Source organism: Pezoporus occidentalis, unplaced genomic scaffold (assembly GCF_034315485.1).
Source record: "Pezoporus occidentalis ecotype Australia unplaced genomic scaffold, CSIRO_AGI_Poc_V1 ctg235, whole genome shotgun sequence".
Lineage (NCBI taxonomy): Eukaryota > Metazoa > Chordata > Aves > Psittaciformes > Psittacidae > Pezoporus > Pezoporus occidentalis.
In genome coordinates this window covers 860,973-876,737 of record NW_026914233.1, presented here as the reverse complement: position 1 = coordinate 876,737, position 15,765 = coordinate 860,973, and the positions used below count along the sequence as shown (strand labels likewise).

Sequence of the window (15,765 nt, the reverse complement as noted above, 5' to 3'; positions counted from 1 at the left end):
AGGAAAATTCCTTTTGGCAGATGCTGTAGCTGAAGGCTGGAAGTTGAAGAAATGTAACATGTCAGTCGCATGATGCTTAATTGTATTATGATGCTTGAAAACAAAATAGTTCTGTTTCTGAAAGGGAACATTACAATTAGCAGAGAGCAGTAAGTAGTGAACTGCATCAAGTATGTGTAATGAAATCACAATGGAGACATGCCTGGATTAGATGATTTGATGTTTGATGGAGTTAAGTCTTCAAAGATACAGAGAATAAAGTTATTTAGTCCTTGTCAGATTTCTCTCCAAAATTCCATTCTGATTAGTGGTGGTGTGGCCCTTAATTACATCCTTAAAGAGACTAGGCAGAAAAACCATGAAGGAACAGTAGATGGTGATAATGCAACACGCAGAGATGAAGTGTTGCTAAAAAAGGTCCACTCACACATATTTAGTCTGTACCCCATAGTAATTGTTAATAATTTACCTGAGTAGACCACTTTTTCAGTTCAATCACAGTCCATTACTATTGGATTTAGAGCTGAATCATATCAATGGACTAGAAATCTGATTACTTTTTCTGGGTTTTCATTTCTGTCTAGGAAAAAAACCCTGAAAATATGGCTGTAGAGGGAAATTCTTCCCTTATTAATCAGTGTCCACTTCTATTTTGTAATTTTTAATCCAAGTGCCCAAAAGAATGATTCAAAATAAACACAGTTTAATATGTAAGCAATGTGGATGGATGCCTTTGTGTGGTAGTAATATGGCTTGTTCAGTTCTATGGGGGATAACACAAGTGCTCTGCTTGCCTTTCTCATTCCTGATTTTTTTCCCAGTGTTGGCACATATGGTTGACCAAAAATGATTTGAAGGATGCCCCTTTGTGTGTGTGAGACTTTGCTCAGTGCAGAAGGAAATGATACCAGCTGCATCACTTGAAGCTCCTTTATTTCATCAGTGTTCCCTTTCATGCTCCAGCAAATATATTCCGTGTTTCTTGGGGATACTAATTAGGAACTGTTAATTTTCAAATAACCATAAAGTGTTTCCATCATGAGCTGAATTGTTGAGTGTCCGTGTGTGTGTTAGAGCATTTGAACATGAGGCACCTCAAGGAAATGTTTGTAGGTGCTCTAATTGTGACTTGCTGGTGGAAACGAAAAGTGAATCATTCATTTCATGTAGAAATTTACACCATCTCATCACCGTTCAAGATAAGCACAGTTAAATTCAGGTGCTTATTCAAAGCATGAAGTGATATTTTATCCATTTACAGATATTACAATGCTCATATAGCGATTGAATTCTTAGTGCTTAACTCAGGGGTTAGTTCTCAATGTTGATGCACTGCATGAAGAGGCTGTTTTGGAGGATGGGTCAAAACAATCGTTGGTGACTGTTAGGGCTTTACTAATACATCAGTAGCCTTCATGCGGATGACAAACAAAGCCCAGCACTTGATTCAAGGAGTTGTGTAGCAACACTTAGGGTTGAAATGGGTTTACAGCTCTAGTAATGCATCAGTAATGGGAAGATATAAGGAAGCCAAGATATGATTTGAGAAGTTGTGTAGTAATGCTTAGGTTTGAAATGTTTTGGTTAATGACTAAACATATATATGTAAGTAAGAATAGCAAATGGCACTCGTTTCTTTTACACTGGAAATGTGGGAATATTCTTGATTTTCCCCAAGAAATCATGGGCTCTTAATTTACTGTGAGTGTTTTCTTCCTTAGCTAAAACCAGGTATTCATTCTAGGTAGGACTGATTTGTGTATGGCGACTTTTTGCATCCCATGTTTTCACCACCTGCTTCTTTCTCTACAATAGACACGTATCATTAACATGTCTGAGCGTGCAGCTACTGTTGCTCCAAATCTAATGGATAAAATGGAAAGAATGGCTATCTGAATTTCTGTTAGTAAGGTGTAAACTGTAGGAAAACCAGTCACTGATGCCAGGCAGAGAAATCTGGTAAGACTGTTGGTAACGGGATAGCTGTGTGTATGATGGGTAAGGATTAGATGAAAATTACAGTGGAACTAGAATATCAGCCTAAGTGAGGGAGCAGATTCCAGGCAATAGGGTGCCATATGAAATCCTTGATATGTGATATCCTTGTTACTGAACTTCCCAAACAGCTTTAATACTGTGGGAGCTGTTTTAGAGACCAAATTTGTGTATAAAAGGCCTTAACGTATACATACCTTAAGGTGTTGAAACGACTTACTGTGGCCTTTCCATACCTTAAGGGGACCTACAGGAAACCTGGAGAGGGGCTTTGGACAAGGGCCTGTAGGGGCAGGCCAAGGGGAATGGCTTTAACCTGCCAGAGGGGAGATTGAGGTGAGGTCTTAGGCAGAAGCTCTTCCCTGTGAGGGTGCTGAGGCGCTGGCACAGGGTGCCCAGAGAAGCTGTGGCTGCCCCATCCCTGGCAGTGTTCAAGGCCAGGTTGGACACAGGGGCTTGGAGCAACCTGGTCTGGTGTGAGGTGTCCCTGCCCATGGGAGGGGTTGGAAATGGGTGAGCTTTAGGGTCCCTTGCAGCCCAGATCATCCTGTGATTCTATGGGGGTTGTTGCCTCTTCTTCGTTTTGGTCCCCATTTTTAGTACCAGACCTTCTCTCTTTGCCATTTGATAAACAGAATGTAAGACTTCATTAGTTAGTCACTCCTTTAACTTTATTGTTTATGACCAGTTGCAGACCTAATGACAGAGCTGGTATGAGATGATATGTTTTTACAGACTCACATCTAGTCCTTGTACTGAGGAGTTACGGGGATGAAGATACAGTTCTACAAAGGTCAGAGTGGACAGAAATACAATACACAGCTGTGGGTTATGGCACAAGTCTCTACACTGACAACTTGGAAATAGGAACTGAGTGGAATGACAAGCTCCCTGCTTTGCAGACTGCTTACCTGCTAGCAGGTCTTGCTAATCTCAGGTTGCAATTAAAGCTAAACAACTGCCTGTGTAAAATGAAGTGTCTATTTGATGACAAAAATCCAGATTTTGACCCTGTATTCCTAGAACGCACCTTCTCTTTGCTATTCTCGAAGACCTGTTTATCTGGACATGTAAAGAGATAGGTTTCTTTTACTTCATTATCCGCAAGCAAATGTACCTGGTCAATAATTCATGTCACAGTTTGGTCCAAAAGCGGAGTGCATTTTGGGGAAGGCTGCCTTCTTCTAAGAGTTGCATCTGATCCAGTAAAGCAAATTATGTAATAATAAAGTGTGTCATCAGCATAAACAAATAGCAGATGGTTTGTAAAACGTTTAATTTTAGATCGGTGCAAACCGACCGAGATAAACACTGCTGTGGAACATTGTCAGTCACTAGTGATGCTCCAAAAGGGATTCCCACCGTGTGTCTGTGTCCTGGAGGATTCCACCTTCGTGCTTGTTTTCCTCTTGGTTTAAGTCTTGCTCTATTTATCCGCATTTGCTCCGTGCTATTGCACCGGTCTGGCTGCACTTCAAAGCGTGACTGTGCAAGCCAAAAAGGATCTGCTGATGAAAGCCAGAAGGTGTTCCTGGGGGAAGTCTGGGATCCTGCCGAGGCACTGCTGAGACAGGGCAGCTGCTCACTGTATTTTAGGGAGCAAACTTCTCTCTCATGTAGTTTTCCCACTGTGATGCTATTCCCTGCACCATACTCAGCTTCCTCCAGGATTGCGTATAAATAGTGAACATGGAACTTCTTGCTCTTAAGATGCAAATGCATTCACTGCAAGATTCAGCTGTGGTCAGTTCGAGATCAAGTTCAAAGTGTCTGTGCTGTTAAATTGCAAGGCTAGGTTGGTTGGGTTGGGGTTTTCTTTCCCTACGCAGTTAAAATCTGGAGGGTATTGTTCTGTATTTAAGAAATCTGCTAGCACTTCTATAACCAAGGTTTCTGGTTGTGTGTTCGCTGCCATTTTACCTTGTCTTTAGGGACATTTATTTATAAGAATAAATAGATAAATTTGAATTAGTTCATCTGTTTTAGCATTATATCAAAAGGGGTAAAGTGTATTTGAAAGGCACCAACGTTTTAGTTGTTTTACCTGTTTTTCAGTATGTACCACTTATATCTATGATTTCTTAGTTCATGCAGATGGTTTTGGACATTTTAAATCCTGCAGGAAATACAGGTGTAGGGTTTATGAAGAATCTTGACTTTCAGATGAACCTGTTATACTCCAGATGGAGTCTTGACAAAACAGGGCAGGCTGTTATTCCCAATATTCATAATAAATGTTCGTGTCACAAAGGTTTGTTTAAAATACCTTGTGTTACCTATGCTTCTAAACTGTTAAGGACATGCAGATTTTCAGCAGATGATATGCAAGTATTATGGCTGAATTATGAGCAATGATAACCTACTCCTTACTATAAACCAACCTTAAAATGCAGGTGGTTGGATCATAGAAACAGAAACACTGTCTCCTTCAAAGCATAGGTCTGGATTCTCTTGATAGAGGGGAAATGCAGTCAGGATTCTTTAGCTAGGAGAAGTTTGTTATTTCTTGTGGTTGCTAATCTTTTTTTTATCAGTTTATGGACCTATCTGACATCAGCAGAGATGCCAAATTTCAGTTATCTTAGGAGTCTTGTAAATCACAGAAAGTGTCAATTTTAGCTGCCTGTTTGGGTAGAAGTTACTTGTGTAAATACTGAAATGGGGTAAAATGAATTTAAGCACTCTTTGAGTGTTTTGTGCATTGAAAAGTATAGTTCGTTTATACAGATGAATCTCTGACTGAAGACTTTTAGCTCCATGGTTTTCTTCTAAAGCTATCAGAAAAGAGCCACTTTAGATGAGGAGTTGTCCATTCTTTCTGAGAGGCTTCTGAGACTGACATAACTTTCTGGTCAATACTTACGATTAATGACTTACGATTACTTCTATGATTCTATGATTCTACTTAATACAGAGGCTTTTTAAGTATGCGTTTTCAATTTTGAAGTGTATTTACTAAAGTAGACATTAAAAGCTTTGCATTTAACCTGGAGCCTGGTTATATTCCTTGTATTAAATGCAGTAAAGTCAAACCTTATCTACATACAGAAACAGTATGCACCAATGCTTCGTCTTAATTGCATAGATGCACACGACTTCCAGCTCTGGGTATGAATTAACGTTGTGTAGCAGCAAGCCAAAACGTGTTTACAAAAAGTGCATTCTCCTGATTCCTTCTTCTGGGAATGAATTTAAAGAAGAAAAACGCCTGCCTTGTTGTGTGACAGCTGATGACAGCTTCAGAATCACCGAGTGACTAAGATGACAAGCTACCCCCACGCATCCACACAGGAGGCTTTTATAGTTGTCTTGTGTACACAAGAAACTTGTCTTAAGTGGTGTTTAAAAAGGACTCGCTTGTCAGTTCCGTGGTGTGATCTAGATGAAGGAAGGGGTAATGTCCCCACGTCAATGATGACAAGATTGCAGTATGTATTAGCCTGTCTGTGTAGCATGAAGCTTGTCTGGAGAGATGCAGGCAAATCCAACAGTATATTTTGTTCATCACGCTGCCAGATGGGGGTTAGGGAAGTTTACATTGAAATTCATGCGTTGTTAGTCAGAAACTGCTGGGTGAGATTGAGGAAGAAATCTTTTTATGAAGAAATACAGCTTTTTTTTCCTTTGATCAAGCAAATTACTGTAGTTTTATTGCTGTCATGTGTAGCTACTGTGACTTTACAAGCATGCAGTGTTGAATGGGATAATTACTAAAAGGACTGTGAAGACATCGCTTCAGTGTGGAACTTGACTTCCATGTATTCAAAAGTTACTGGAAATTCATCACTTTGTTTTAGTAAAATGCTATGATATTCTCCCGTAGTGTCAAACAGCACCTTCAGACATTGACCACATAGATCTGTACTTCAGTGCTGGTAAAGGAGGTGGAAATGGTATCCCTTTGGGTGCTGTATGCCTCTTTGAAACATTTCATCATGAAGATCACAGCAAAACATGCTTCCTCAAGCGCCCTTTTCTCCAGGCCAAGTTGACAGTAAACTCCCCAGCTCCAGGTTCTTGTATAGAGCTAAGTCTGAACTACAAATTCTCCTCTGGCGCATTCACATTCATAATGCTGAACACTGAAAGTTTAGAGTCCATCAAAACAGTTGAATGAAGTCTCAGCCCCAAATCCAGATGTGCTCTTTTTGCTTAGGGTTCAGGCGAAGGGCAGGCTATTTTCAGGGGAAAAGGAAGAGGCATCCTGGGTTTATCACCAGAAGAACTGTCACAGGAATGCTACCCTCCGTGTGATTTTCCTCATGCTTCCATGGAAAGACTTTGGCAAGAGCAGCAAAACCAGTTCCTCGCTGCTTCTTATTTCACACGTGAATATCGAGCATATGCTGCGAGTGGGTTTGAAATCACTTCGATTTGACTTTTTATTTATGTTTGTTATTATGCATTAATCCGTAGCACTGAAAACATGTCATGAAGGAAACAGTGCAGGGAAAAATGGTTGGAAACAGTATATTTAAAGCGTTGTTTGATCGCTGTGGTGACTAACATATTTATTTGCATTTTAAGGCATTCTTCTGTTTGCCCATATTTTCCTCATCATTTCATGTTGCCAAATATTTGGTTTGTGTTATTTTGCATTTTAAGAACTTACGATTTTTTTTTGAGCATTACATGATTTTATAGTTGATCTTTTTTCAGGTTTGATTAATATAAAGATTTCTTTTTTTCCTCTAGAAAGGTTCTAAAGGCAATCTCTGTTGGAGACTTAAAGCCTAATGAAACAGTTGAAGCAAATCTGGAAGCACAGCTACTCTCCAAATTAGACCATCCAGCCATTGTCAGGTTTTATGCAAGCTTTGTGGAGCAAGATGGTTTCTGCATTATCACTGAATACTGTGAGGTGAGACTTGTAGCTTACTTGGGAGCGATTTGACAGGGTGTGTGCTTTAAAACAGAGTCTTGAAAGAAGCCTAGCCCAGTCTTTTTAATGTTTTAATTTGATTTTACTTTCCATTTGTTACTTGTGGCATTGCCCCTTCCTTGTTGGTTGTATCTCGAGTAAGCAATGTTATCTGCTCATGTGAGGCCCATTGCTCTTGGGCAAACAAACCCCAGAAGAGGAACTGTTAAACACAAGTTTGTTTTGTTCACTGTAATCAGCATGATAAGAAAGATTTAAATGCAGACATATTACCAGATCTGTGAGTGAGCTCAGAAAGGTTGTGCCATGTGTGTACCTACCATTGATAGGTAAGACAGGATGAGAGGAGTGTGGGGATGTGGTATGAAATCTGATGTAAATGAGGAAGGGAAAACTCACTTGTGATTTGGAGGGGATTACAAGAAGCTTAAGCCTGATCATGTGGATGGTGAGTTTGGTAGCAGCATTGTCTTTATGAAGTGAAGGATAGAACATATCAAAGACCAGGATGTAGCAGATACAACAAATATTAAAGCACGTTGCTTAAATCTGTCTTAGGGCTTTAAAATAAGAATGTAAACATATTTAAGCCAGCTTTTTAAGGGTTTATAGAAAACAAGAGCCTACATTGTATTAAATACGGATGTACCTACAGCGATCTTTATACAAACCTGTGAAGCAGACTCGTCAGTTGTGCTCTGATAGACCTTTCAAATGCTTTGGAAGCTAATGATCTTGGGCTGCTGGGGTACCTGTCCACAAATCAGACTTGTATCAACTCACCACATTTCTCCAAGCATTTGGCTTTGGTGTTATAGAAGTTAAAGAAGTCCAGTTCTTGCCAGTCACTGATTCCTTAGAAGCTGTCTTTGATGACAGTTAAATGCCTATTTATTGCTGTTATTCAATGTGAATATTTGTTCACATATTATTTTGACAGCCATGCAGAAGCTCTTTGCATCATTCCCTGCATGTCTGACAGCTGGGGCTTGAGCGTGTTGCCAGCTCTCTGTGGAAATCCAGAGCTCAAAACTGAAGGATTATTCAAACTGCCCAGATATTACCATACACTAAGATTAATCTTCTCTATACTAGTGGCAGAAAGTGGGACAACATGAGATCAGTTAAACCTATAGAAATAAAGGAGCCTCTTTCAACAGCATTATAGAGCTGGACTAGCTGCTTTTGTCCACTGCTGTTCAGTCTCTGTCTCTCTTTGTTTTTAGTTCTTTCCCATCTGGGGTAAAGTTATAGATGAATAAAAAAGAGCATGGTAGGAGTCACCAGGGTAATCATGAGCTGCTGTAGCACCTCGGTATTTCTTTTATCAAGTCGACTGCCCTGCATGGAAATGTTTTGGTGCAGAATAACCTTTGGAACTGGGAGTCATAAACTCAAAACACGTGAGAATGTATTAGAGCAAGGCAAAGGAAGGAGGAGGAAATGGATGTGTTCATTGTGCAGCTGAATCTTTTCAGGTTTGAGTCTACTAGGTCACGCCAGAATGAAAGTTGGTCCACGCAGATGGGCTTCTGATCTTTCCCAAAAGGACATAATAAGTAGTATCATTGCATTTAAGCAATTACAGTGTATTTAATCAAATGTTCAGACAAGGAAAATACAAAGCAAGTTTCATATAGTGCTTTTCTATTTTAGTTAAGAGTATTTTCAGAAGACATGCCTTCATATCTGAAGGGGGCCTATAAGGATGCTGGGGAGGGACTCTTCATTAGGGACTGTAGTGATAGGACAAGGCATAACGGGTTCAAACTTAACCAGGGGAAGTTTAGATTGGATATAAGAATGAAGTTCTTTACTGTGAGGGTGGTGAGGCACTGGAATGGGTTGCCCAAGGAAGTTGTGAATGCTCCATCCCTGGTGGTGTTCAAGGCCAGGTTGGACAGAGCCTTGGATGCCATGGTTTGGTGTGAGGTGTCCCTGCCCATGGCAGGGGGTTGGAACTGGATGATCTTAAGGTCCTTTCCAACCCTAATTATTCTATGATTCTGTGATATTGACTTATCTATAACCTACCTTTGTATGTTTTGGGATTTGGACCTTTTTACCTAAAAGATACATGATTAAATCAGACATAAATTGAAAATGAGAGAGAATGTATTGCTACCTGATCCTTGTTTGGAAGTCTAGCTCATTCAGTTCCTCATGCATAGAATAATTACCAGATTTGCAGTAATTGGTACTCTTGGGCAGATTCAAAATACAGAATAAACATGAAGTTGGCATGGAAACAGAACTATCCCCTGAGCCTTCTGTTTGCTCCAGAGTTCTGTGACTTATTCATTAGCCACAGTGCTTTGTTAATTCTTGCATGAATAGCACAGAGTGAGCCTCCTATGCAGCTGCCCCATGCTATACCTGTGCTGTGAACAAAAGAGGACATCGGTCCCTGTTGCTCAGCTCAGTGTCTTTTATCATAACTGAATTCATTCAGAATTACAGAAAAGAAATATGTGTTCTGCTTTGATCTTGTTTAGCTTCTTGTCCCAAATCAAAAGCTTTATTTTAGCTAAAATAATATTTCTTTATTTATTTATTTATTTTGTTTATTTTATTTTATTTTAGCTTTATTGCAGGCAATATAAATACTGGCAGACAAGGCAAATGTCAAACAAAAATGTGCCTACATGAGCCTTGTAATGTAAATTCTGCTTCAATAAAATACAGTTTTTACAAAGTAGTTACTTAAAAAGTTGCATAATTTGATTACATAGTAAGCCAGAATTAGTTGTACTTTCCCCCCAACAATTATTTCTGTCTCTTTACTGTGCTTTCAGCTGTGGTGTGAGTATACATGCACTAAAGAAGTCTCAGCAAAAGGAGTAACTAAAGCAATCAGTGGCTGTTCACGTTAGCAGCTCCAGATGCTAAGCTGTTTTAAATAGATTACTGGTGTGTTTGATATTCTTGATATTTAAATGGAAACTGCAGCTTGGAAACTCCCTATGTACTTAATTTGTTAAAATCCATTTCTTATGAACTTCATTATACTGACCGTCCCAAATGCAAAATTGGGTTAACAAACTTCTTCAAAGTTCCGTGGCAGCAGTGTTTCATCTTTTATGATGTATTTTTTGTTTTCCTTTTTTAGACAAAAAATCAAGGTGAAATTAATTGTAGGACATTGAGGCCAGTCTTTTCTGCTTGAAGCTAAAAGCCATACAGTTACCTGAGGGCATGTGCAGTACTTTATTCGACCACTTTTGTTCTCCTTAGGCTTAAAAAAGGAAATATCCTCAACCTAAGAGAGTATTCACTAGCCTGAATCTGTAGGTCCTATACTTCTTTGCGTCTTTCATGGCAATGTGTGATCAAGAGAGGGGACACAATGGGACAGGGAGAAACAGTAATTGTAGGCTGCTGCACTTTGTGCTCACCTGGATTGTCCCTTGGGGCCAGTAGCCAGCTGACACGTTTGAGCAGCCCCTATAGCCATAGGCGCTCTAGGCTATTGCTGCAGTTGGCTCTGGATTGTCTGTGGCAGTCGATTTGTCTTTCCTTCCTCTGCTTTGCTGCAAGCAACCAGGGGGAAGCTGCTGAACATTTGGAGTTGCAAAGGGGAAGCAGCTGTGGAGAGCTCCAAGTTCCCAGAAGAGGTTCCCTGTGGGCTGCGGCAGGGAGGCATATGGGGAGCTGAAGCCGTATTCCCTTCCCTAGTGAGCAAGATGATTCAGGCATTGCAGTTAAAATCAATTGCAGGAAATTGTCAGGAAACACATTTTGCATAGATAAAAAAACATTGTCTTTCTGTTTTGACCCTCCACACTTGAATGTTGTGAGTTAGAGACCACAGAGATTACTACAAACTCATTCGAAGTACAGGGCAGAAATGTGTGGATCTGCAAAGACAGAACCAGCTTGATTTGTAGCAGCAGTATGAAGAACTGTGATGTTAGAATCACAGAGTGGGTTGGGTTGGAAAAGACCTTAGGATCATCCAGTTCCAACCCCCTGCCATGGGCAGAGACACCTCACACCAGACCAGATTGCTCCAAGCCCCTGTGTCCAACCTGGCCTTGAACACTGCCAGGGATGGAGCAGCCACAGCTTCTCTGGGCACCCTGTGCCAGCGCCTCAGCACCCTCACAGGGAAGAACTTCTGCCTTAGATCTAACCTGAACTTCCCCTGTTTCAGTTTGAACCCATCATCCCTTGTCCTGTCACCACAGTCCCTGATGAAGAGTCCCGCTCTGGCGTCCAGCATCCATTTCTGTTAGGAACAGAAAACCAAGAAATGCTGAAGAGATCATAAAATGTTGAGAGTCAACAGTGGGAAGGGTTGATGAGGGGAAGTGGTGGTACAGGTAATGCTGTATAGGCTAAACTATTTTCTTGTATATGGCACATGAAACTTCTCATTTTATGCAGAACATGTAATGTAGAAGTAATGATTTATGGAGAATAAGCGGTCCTGATGTAAGGTAGTTATTCACTAGAGTACAGTGAGACTCAGTCTCTTTTCCCTGAGGTTAGCTACTTCAACACAGTGCTTGCCACTAATGAGCGTTCTTGCAGACAAAATCCATTTATTTTATAAACTGGGTTGACAATCATCTGTCTTTTTTAGCAAAATGAACAGTTTTGATATAATTCTCCTCAACCCCCTCTTTTGTCGTGCTGGTTTTCAACTGTTTCTTAACAAATGTCTGACTTGGAACTTGCAAGTAGTCTTTTCCTGTATGTATTTCTGGTTTGTTTTCACTGCCTCCTGTGTGTCATATTGCTCCATTTCTAGCGTTGCTCCAAGGCCAAGTGTCGTTTTCATAAAGTATTGACAATAACACATGCTAGAGAATCTTGAAGCTTCAATTTTCTGTGGTTTCCAATACAAGTGAGTTTGAAAGAGGGGCAGAGTGTTGTCATTAAGGAAACTGTGTTTTATTGTTAAGAGAACAGCACGGTTTCTTTTATGCTGATGTGGGTATTTCAACATAGCAAACAAGAGGGTCTCTTGACTGCAGTGTCTGTTCCTTTGTGTTAACTATAAAGGGAGTTTGAGGTGACCGGCTCAGATGCACGTGTGTAAAGGTGGGTGACATGAAGTGAGAACAGTTGAAATACTTTGTTGTTGTGTAACACTAAGGTAAAACTGACCTGCTTTTCCTCTGCAGCCAGATTGTTTGATCTCATTTTGATTCTCAGTTGTGAATACTTTTGGTGCTGGGAGAGTTTGGAATCCGTTTGCAAGCATGAGTTTTATAGACTACATGGTAGGGACCCTGAAGCTCTAAGAAAGTGGAGTCCTGTACTTTGCTGAAGAAGGTGACACTTGAAAACCTTACTTTAAATGTACAAATATGTTGTGGTATTTTTCAGGGTGGAGATCTAGACTTCAAAATCCAAGAGTACAAAGAATCTGGGAAGATATTCGCTCAAAGACAAATATTAGAGTGGTTTATACAGTTGTTACTCGGAGTCAACTATATGCATGAAAGGTACAGTCATCTAATATGAGAGTGCTTAGCTTGGGAGGGGAGGGAGTAGACTTACCAACTAGTTGCAGATAAACAGAAATGAAACTGTATGGATTGTCTTGTATTGATATATAGTATATATATACATATATAATATGTAGTCATACACCTAAAGTATAATTAATTATCTATCCTGCAAGAACACTGTGCATTATGTCTTTTAGCAGCGCAGTGGTAGATGTCTTTCAGTGTTAGACACACTTTTTCTAAGAGCCAGGTGAAAAATTCAGCACAACAGAAATCATTAAGTATTGTTAGAAGAAAATGGATTAAAAGGTTAAAATAAAGTCATTTTTCAAGGGGGGGACAACAAGGATCTCTTGCAGGTATTTAATGTGGAGGATCCAATTTATATGCTTGAGGTACTCCCAGTAAAATCAGTGAAGTCACATACATATGTTCTTTGAAAACAGACACCCCTTTAGCAGCATATCAAAGATTAACCTGAATAATTACTTCACGTCATCCGGACAGTGGTGTGTGGAGCTCACACTTGGTTTGAGCAGGGGCAGATACAGGTGAATACCTACCTGGTCATCTCTGTGAGCGTAGTTCTTGCCTGCAATCTGATTAGGGAGGCTGACTTCGGTGATTTAAACATTTCCTTCATTGTCAGGATATGCATGAACCCTCTTTTGTCCCCTTCCTGTGTAAAGTGCTGTCTCCTTTGAGGTAGGTGGGACTATTTAGCATGGTATGAGGGAGACTGAGTGCTGTGCTGAGCCAGGAAGAAATGGCCACCCACATTGAGATCTGGAGGAACGGCTGAGTAAAGGCGAATACCAGGCTCCTTTCCTACTGGCTTTTCCAAAGTTAACCCGGCTTTCAGCATCTCCTTTCCCCTGTCTCCTCCCTGTTGCTTTTCCCTATTGGCAGCTCTGAAATGTCATGTTAATCAACAAGACAGAGAATCCTTTCTGAAGAGCACTGTAGCCCGAAAGCTGAACTATTTGGACTATTATCCCTATTAAACTTTTAGAAATAAGAATGTCACCGCTGCAATGACTGTCTTAGCAGAGGCTAAGGATGGTTGTTGGTTTTGGTGAGATGAGCTAATCTGCCTAAAATAATCACTTAAATTATTAATACAGCCAGGGGGGAAGAAGCTGTTCATGTTTGAAGGGCAGGTTACACCCACAGTCTGGAGATGAGCGTTCAGATTGTTTTCAAGCTGACTGTAAACTAGAAGCCGTAGTCGTCTAACCTGCGCGAGTATTGAGAAAACAAGATTGGGTTGAAAGCACCAGCTTGGTTGTTGATAATAACAACATTGCATTTGGATTAGATAAGCACTGTAGGTCCCTTCCAATTGAAGTGCTCTACTCTACTGTACAAGTTATTCTTTTTGTCTTTCATTGTATTTCCTCACGCCTCTTTTGTCTCTTGTTTTCCCTTTTGTCTACTATTCTCTTTATTTTTCCTCATCTTCTACTTGCTTTCAAACCTTAAAAAGAAAATCTTACAAATGAACTTTCTTTGGTAAATATATGTATCCAATCAATGCATTTCCTGTAAAGTCATTAAATTCTCTACTAAGAGCATCTTGATTTTCCAGACAGCATTTAATTTTCATTTCGTGAACCATAGTTATTTATTAGCACCTTACCAGTTACATACCGATGACTTGAGAGTTTTGTTTTATTTACTTCTCCTGTATTGCATTTATTGTATTATGTGTTATTTGACTGTATGCTTATTGGAAAATTTAATCCTTATTTTATTAGTTTAGCACCAAATAACAGCTTAAATCATAGATCATAGAATAGTTTGGGTTGGAAAGGACCTTAAGATCATCCAGTTCCAACCCCCTGCCATGGGCAGGGACACCTCACACTAAACCATGTCACCCAAGGCTCTGTCCAGCCTGGTCTTGAACACTGCCAGGGATGGAGCATTCACAACTTCCTTGGGCAACCCATTCCAGTGCCTCACCACCTTTACAGTAATGAAAATGGAAAAGATTAGGCTTAAAAGAAATTAATTTGAGTTACTGAAACGTAACAACATAGCCCTCCATGAGTCAGACTCGATTTCATTAGTGTTATGGAGAAGAGCTGTAATATGTGTTTGAACTATGTTCTAATGCAAAGAAAACTTTTCCCTAGAGTTAGAAGCTTGAAGTGTTCATTACATGTGGGTTGGACTTCTTGTGCTGTTCTGTAGAAAACCCAGCTGCTGTGGATGGAAGTTTTAATTCCAGAGCAGCAAAAGTTATTAGTTCTGGGTTTAGACATAGACTATTCACTTTGTGTCCTTCTTGCACAGCTTCAGCTGAGCTTCAGTCATTGAAAACTCTTGTGCTGGAAACTTACCTTAAAACCAGACTTTTTGCTCCTTCAGATTGTTTTTCTTTGCCTGTGATGCCTGTTAGTTCTTAAAAGGGGGCTGTAAGAAAGATGGGGAGAGACTTTATAGCAGGGCCTGTTGTGACAGGGCGAGGGGTGATGGTTTTAAACTAAAAGAGGGAGATTCAGGCTGGATGCGAGGAAGTTCTTTATGATGAGGGTGGTAAAACCCTGGCACAGGTTGCCCAGAGAGGTGGTGGATGAACCATCCCTGGAGACATCCCAGGCCAGGCTGGATGTGGTTCTGGGCAACCTGATCTGGTTGAAGATGTCCCTGCTCATTGCAGGCGGTTGGACTAAATGAGCTTTGAAGGTCCCTTCCAACCCAAACTATGCTGTGATTCTGTATGCTGGGAGAATAAAGTGGCTTTCATCGAGAGACATCATCATGGGAAGTTTCAAAGAATCACCACAAGTATTTCTTAGTCATGTTAATATATGAAAGCATAATTATTGTTAATGCAAATAATGTGTGTAACACTTTATTCAATATTATGCAGGCTTATATTAGCATCTAATTCAAACTGATGTAAACCAAACATCATCTCTTCATCTTCTTATCAAATAACATCCTACTGAAAGCTTTCTGGATAATGGATAGTTTTTATACTTCAAGATATCCAGAAAACCTTTAGGTTTCAAGAGTCTGTGGTTATATTTCTATGAAGTAATAGTACTAATAATAAAGGTTAAAACCCACCAATGCTTAACAAAAACATGCAAGAAAAATCTAACTCGGTGAAGTCAAGGTCTTTCAAGTTTCTCTATGATGAATGGTAAGGAAAGAATGAATCTAAATTTACAGCCAGATTTGCGTAAAACTATGTGCATAATACAGGCTTAAGAAATAATAATGAATATAACCTTGCTTTAATTTCCTTACTGATGTAATGGAGGCATGCTGAATGAAACTTTCCTTTTACCCCATGTGCAGACCTTTCTCTACAAGCATTACTTTCAGGCAATAAGAATAATAAAAGCTGGAAATACTGCCGTAAGAAACATAAAGAACTCTTTTCTTTGACCCATCAAAATAGAAATGCTTGCTTTC

At 40.0% G+C, this 15,765-nt stretch overlaps 1 protein-coding gene across 3 annotated transcripts in view; it reads left to right on the top strand.

Annotated features, from left to right (window-relative positions):
* Positions 1 to 15,765, top strand: part of NEK11 (NIMA related kinase 11) — a 69,252-nt gene that overhangs the window by 10,909 nt on the left and 42,578 nt on the right. For all 3 annotated transcript variants that reach the window (XM_062621860.1, XM_062621862.1, XM_062621861.1), the window contains 2 exons: positions 6,691 to 6,856; positions 12,212 to 12,330. In XM_062621860.1, the coding sequence (XP_062477844.1) occupies positions 6,691 to 6,856; positions 12,212 to 12,330 (285 nt within the window). The remainder of the gene's footprint in view (positions 1 to 6,690; positions 6,857 to 12,211; positions 12,331 to 15,765) is intronic.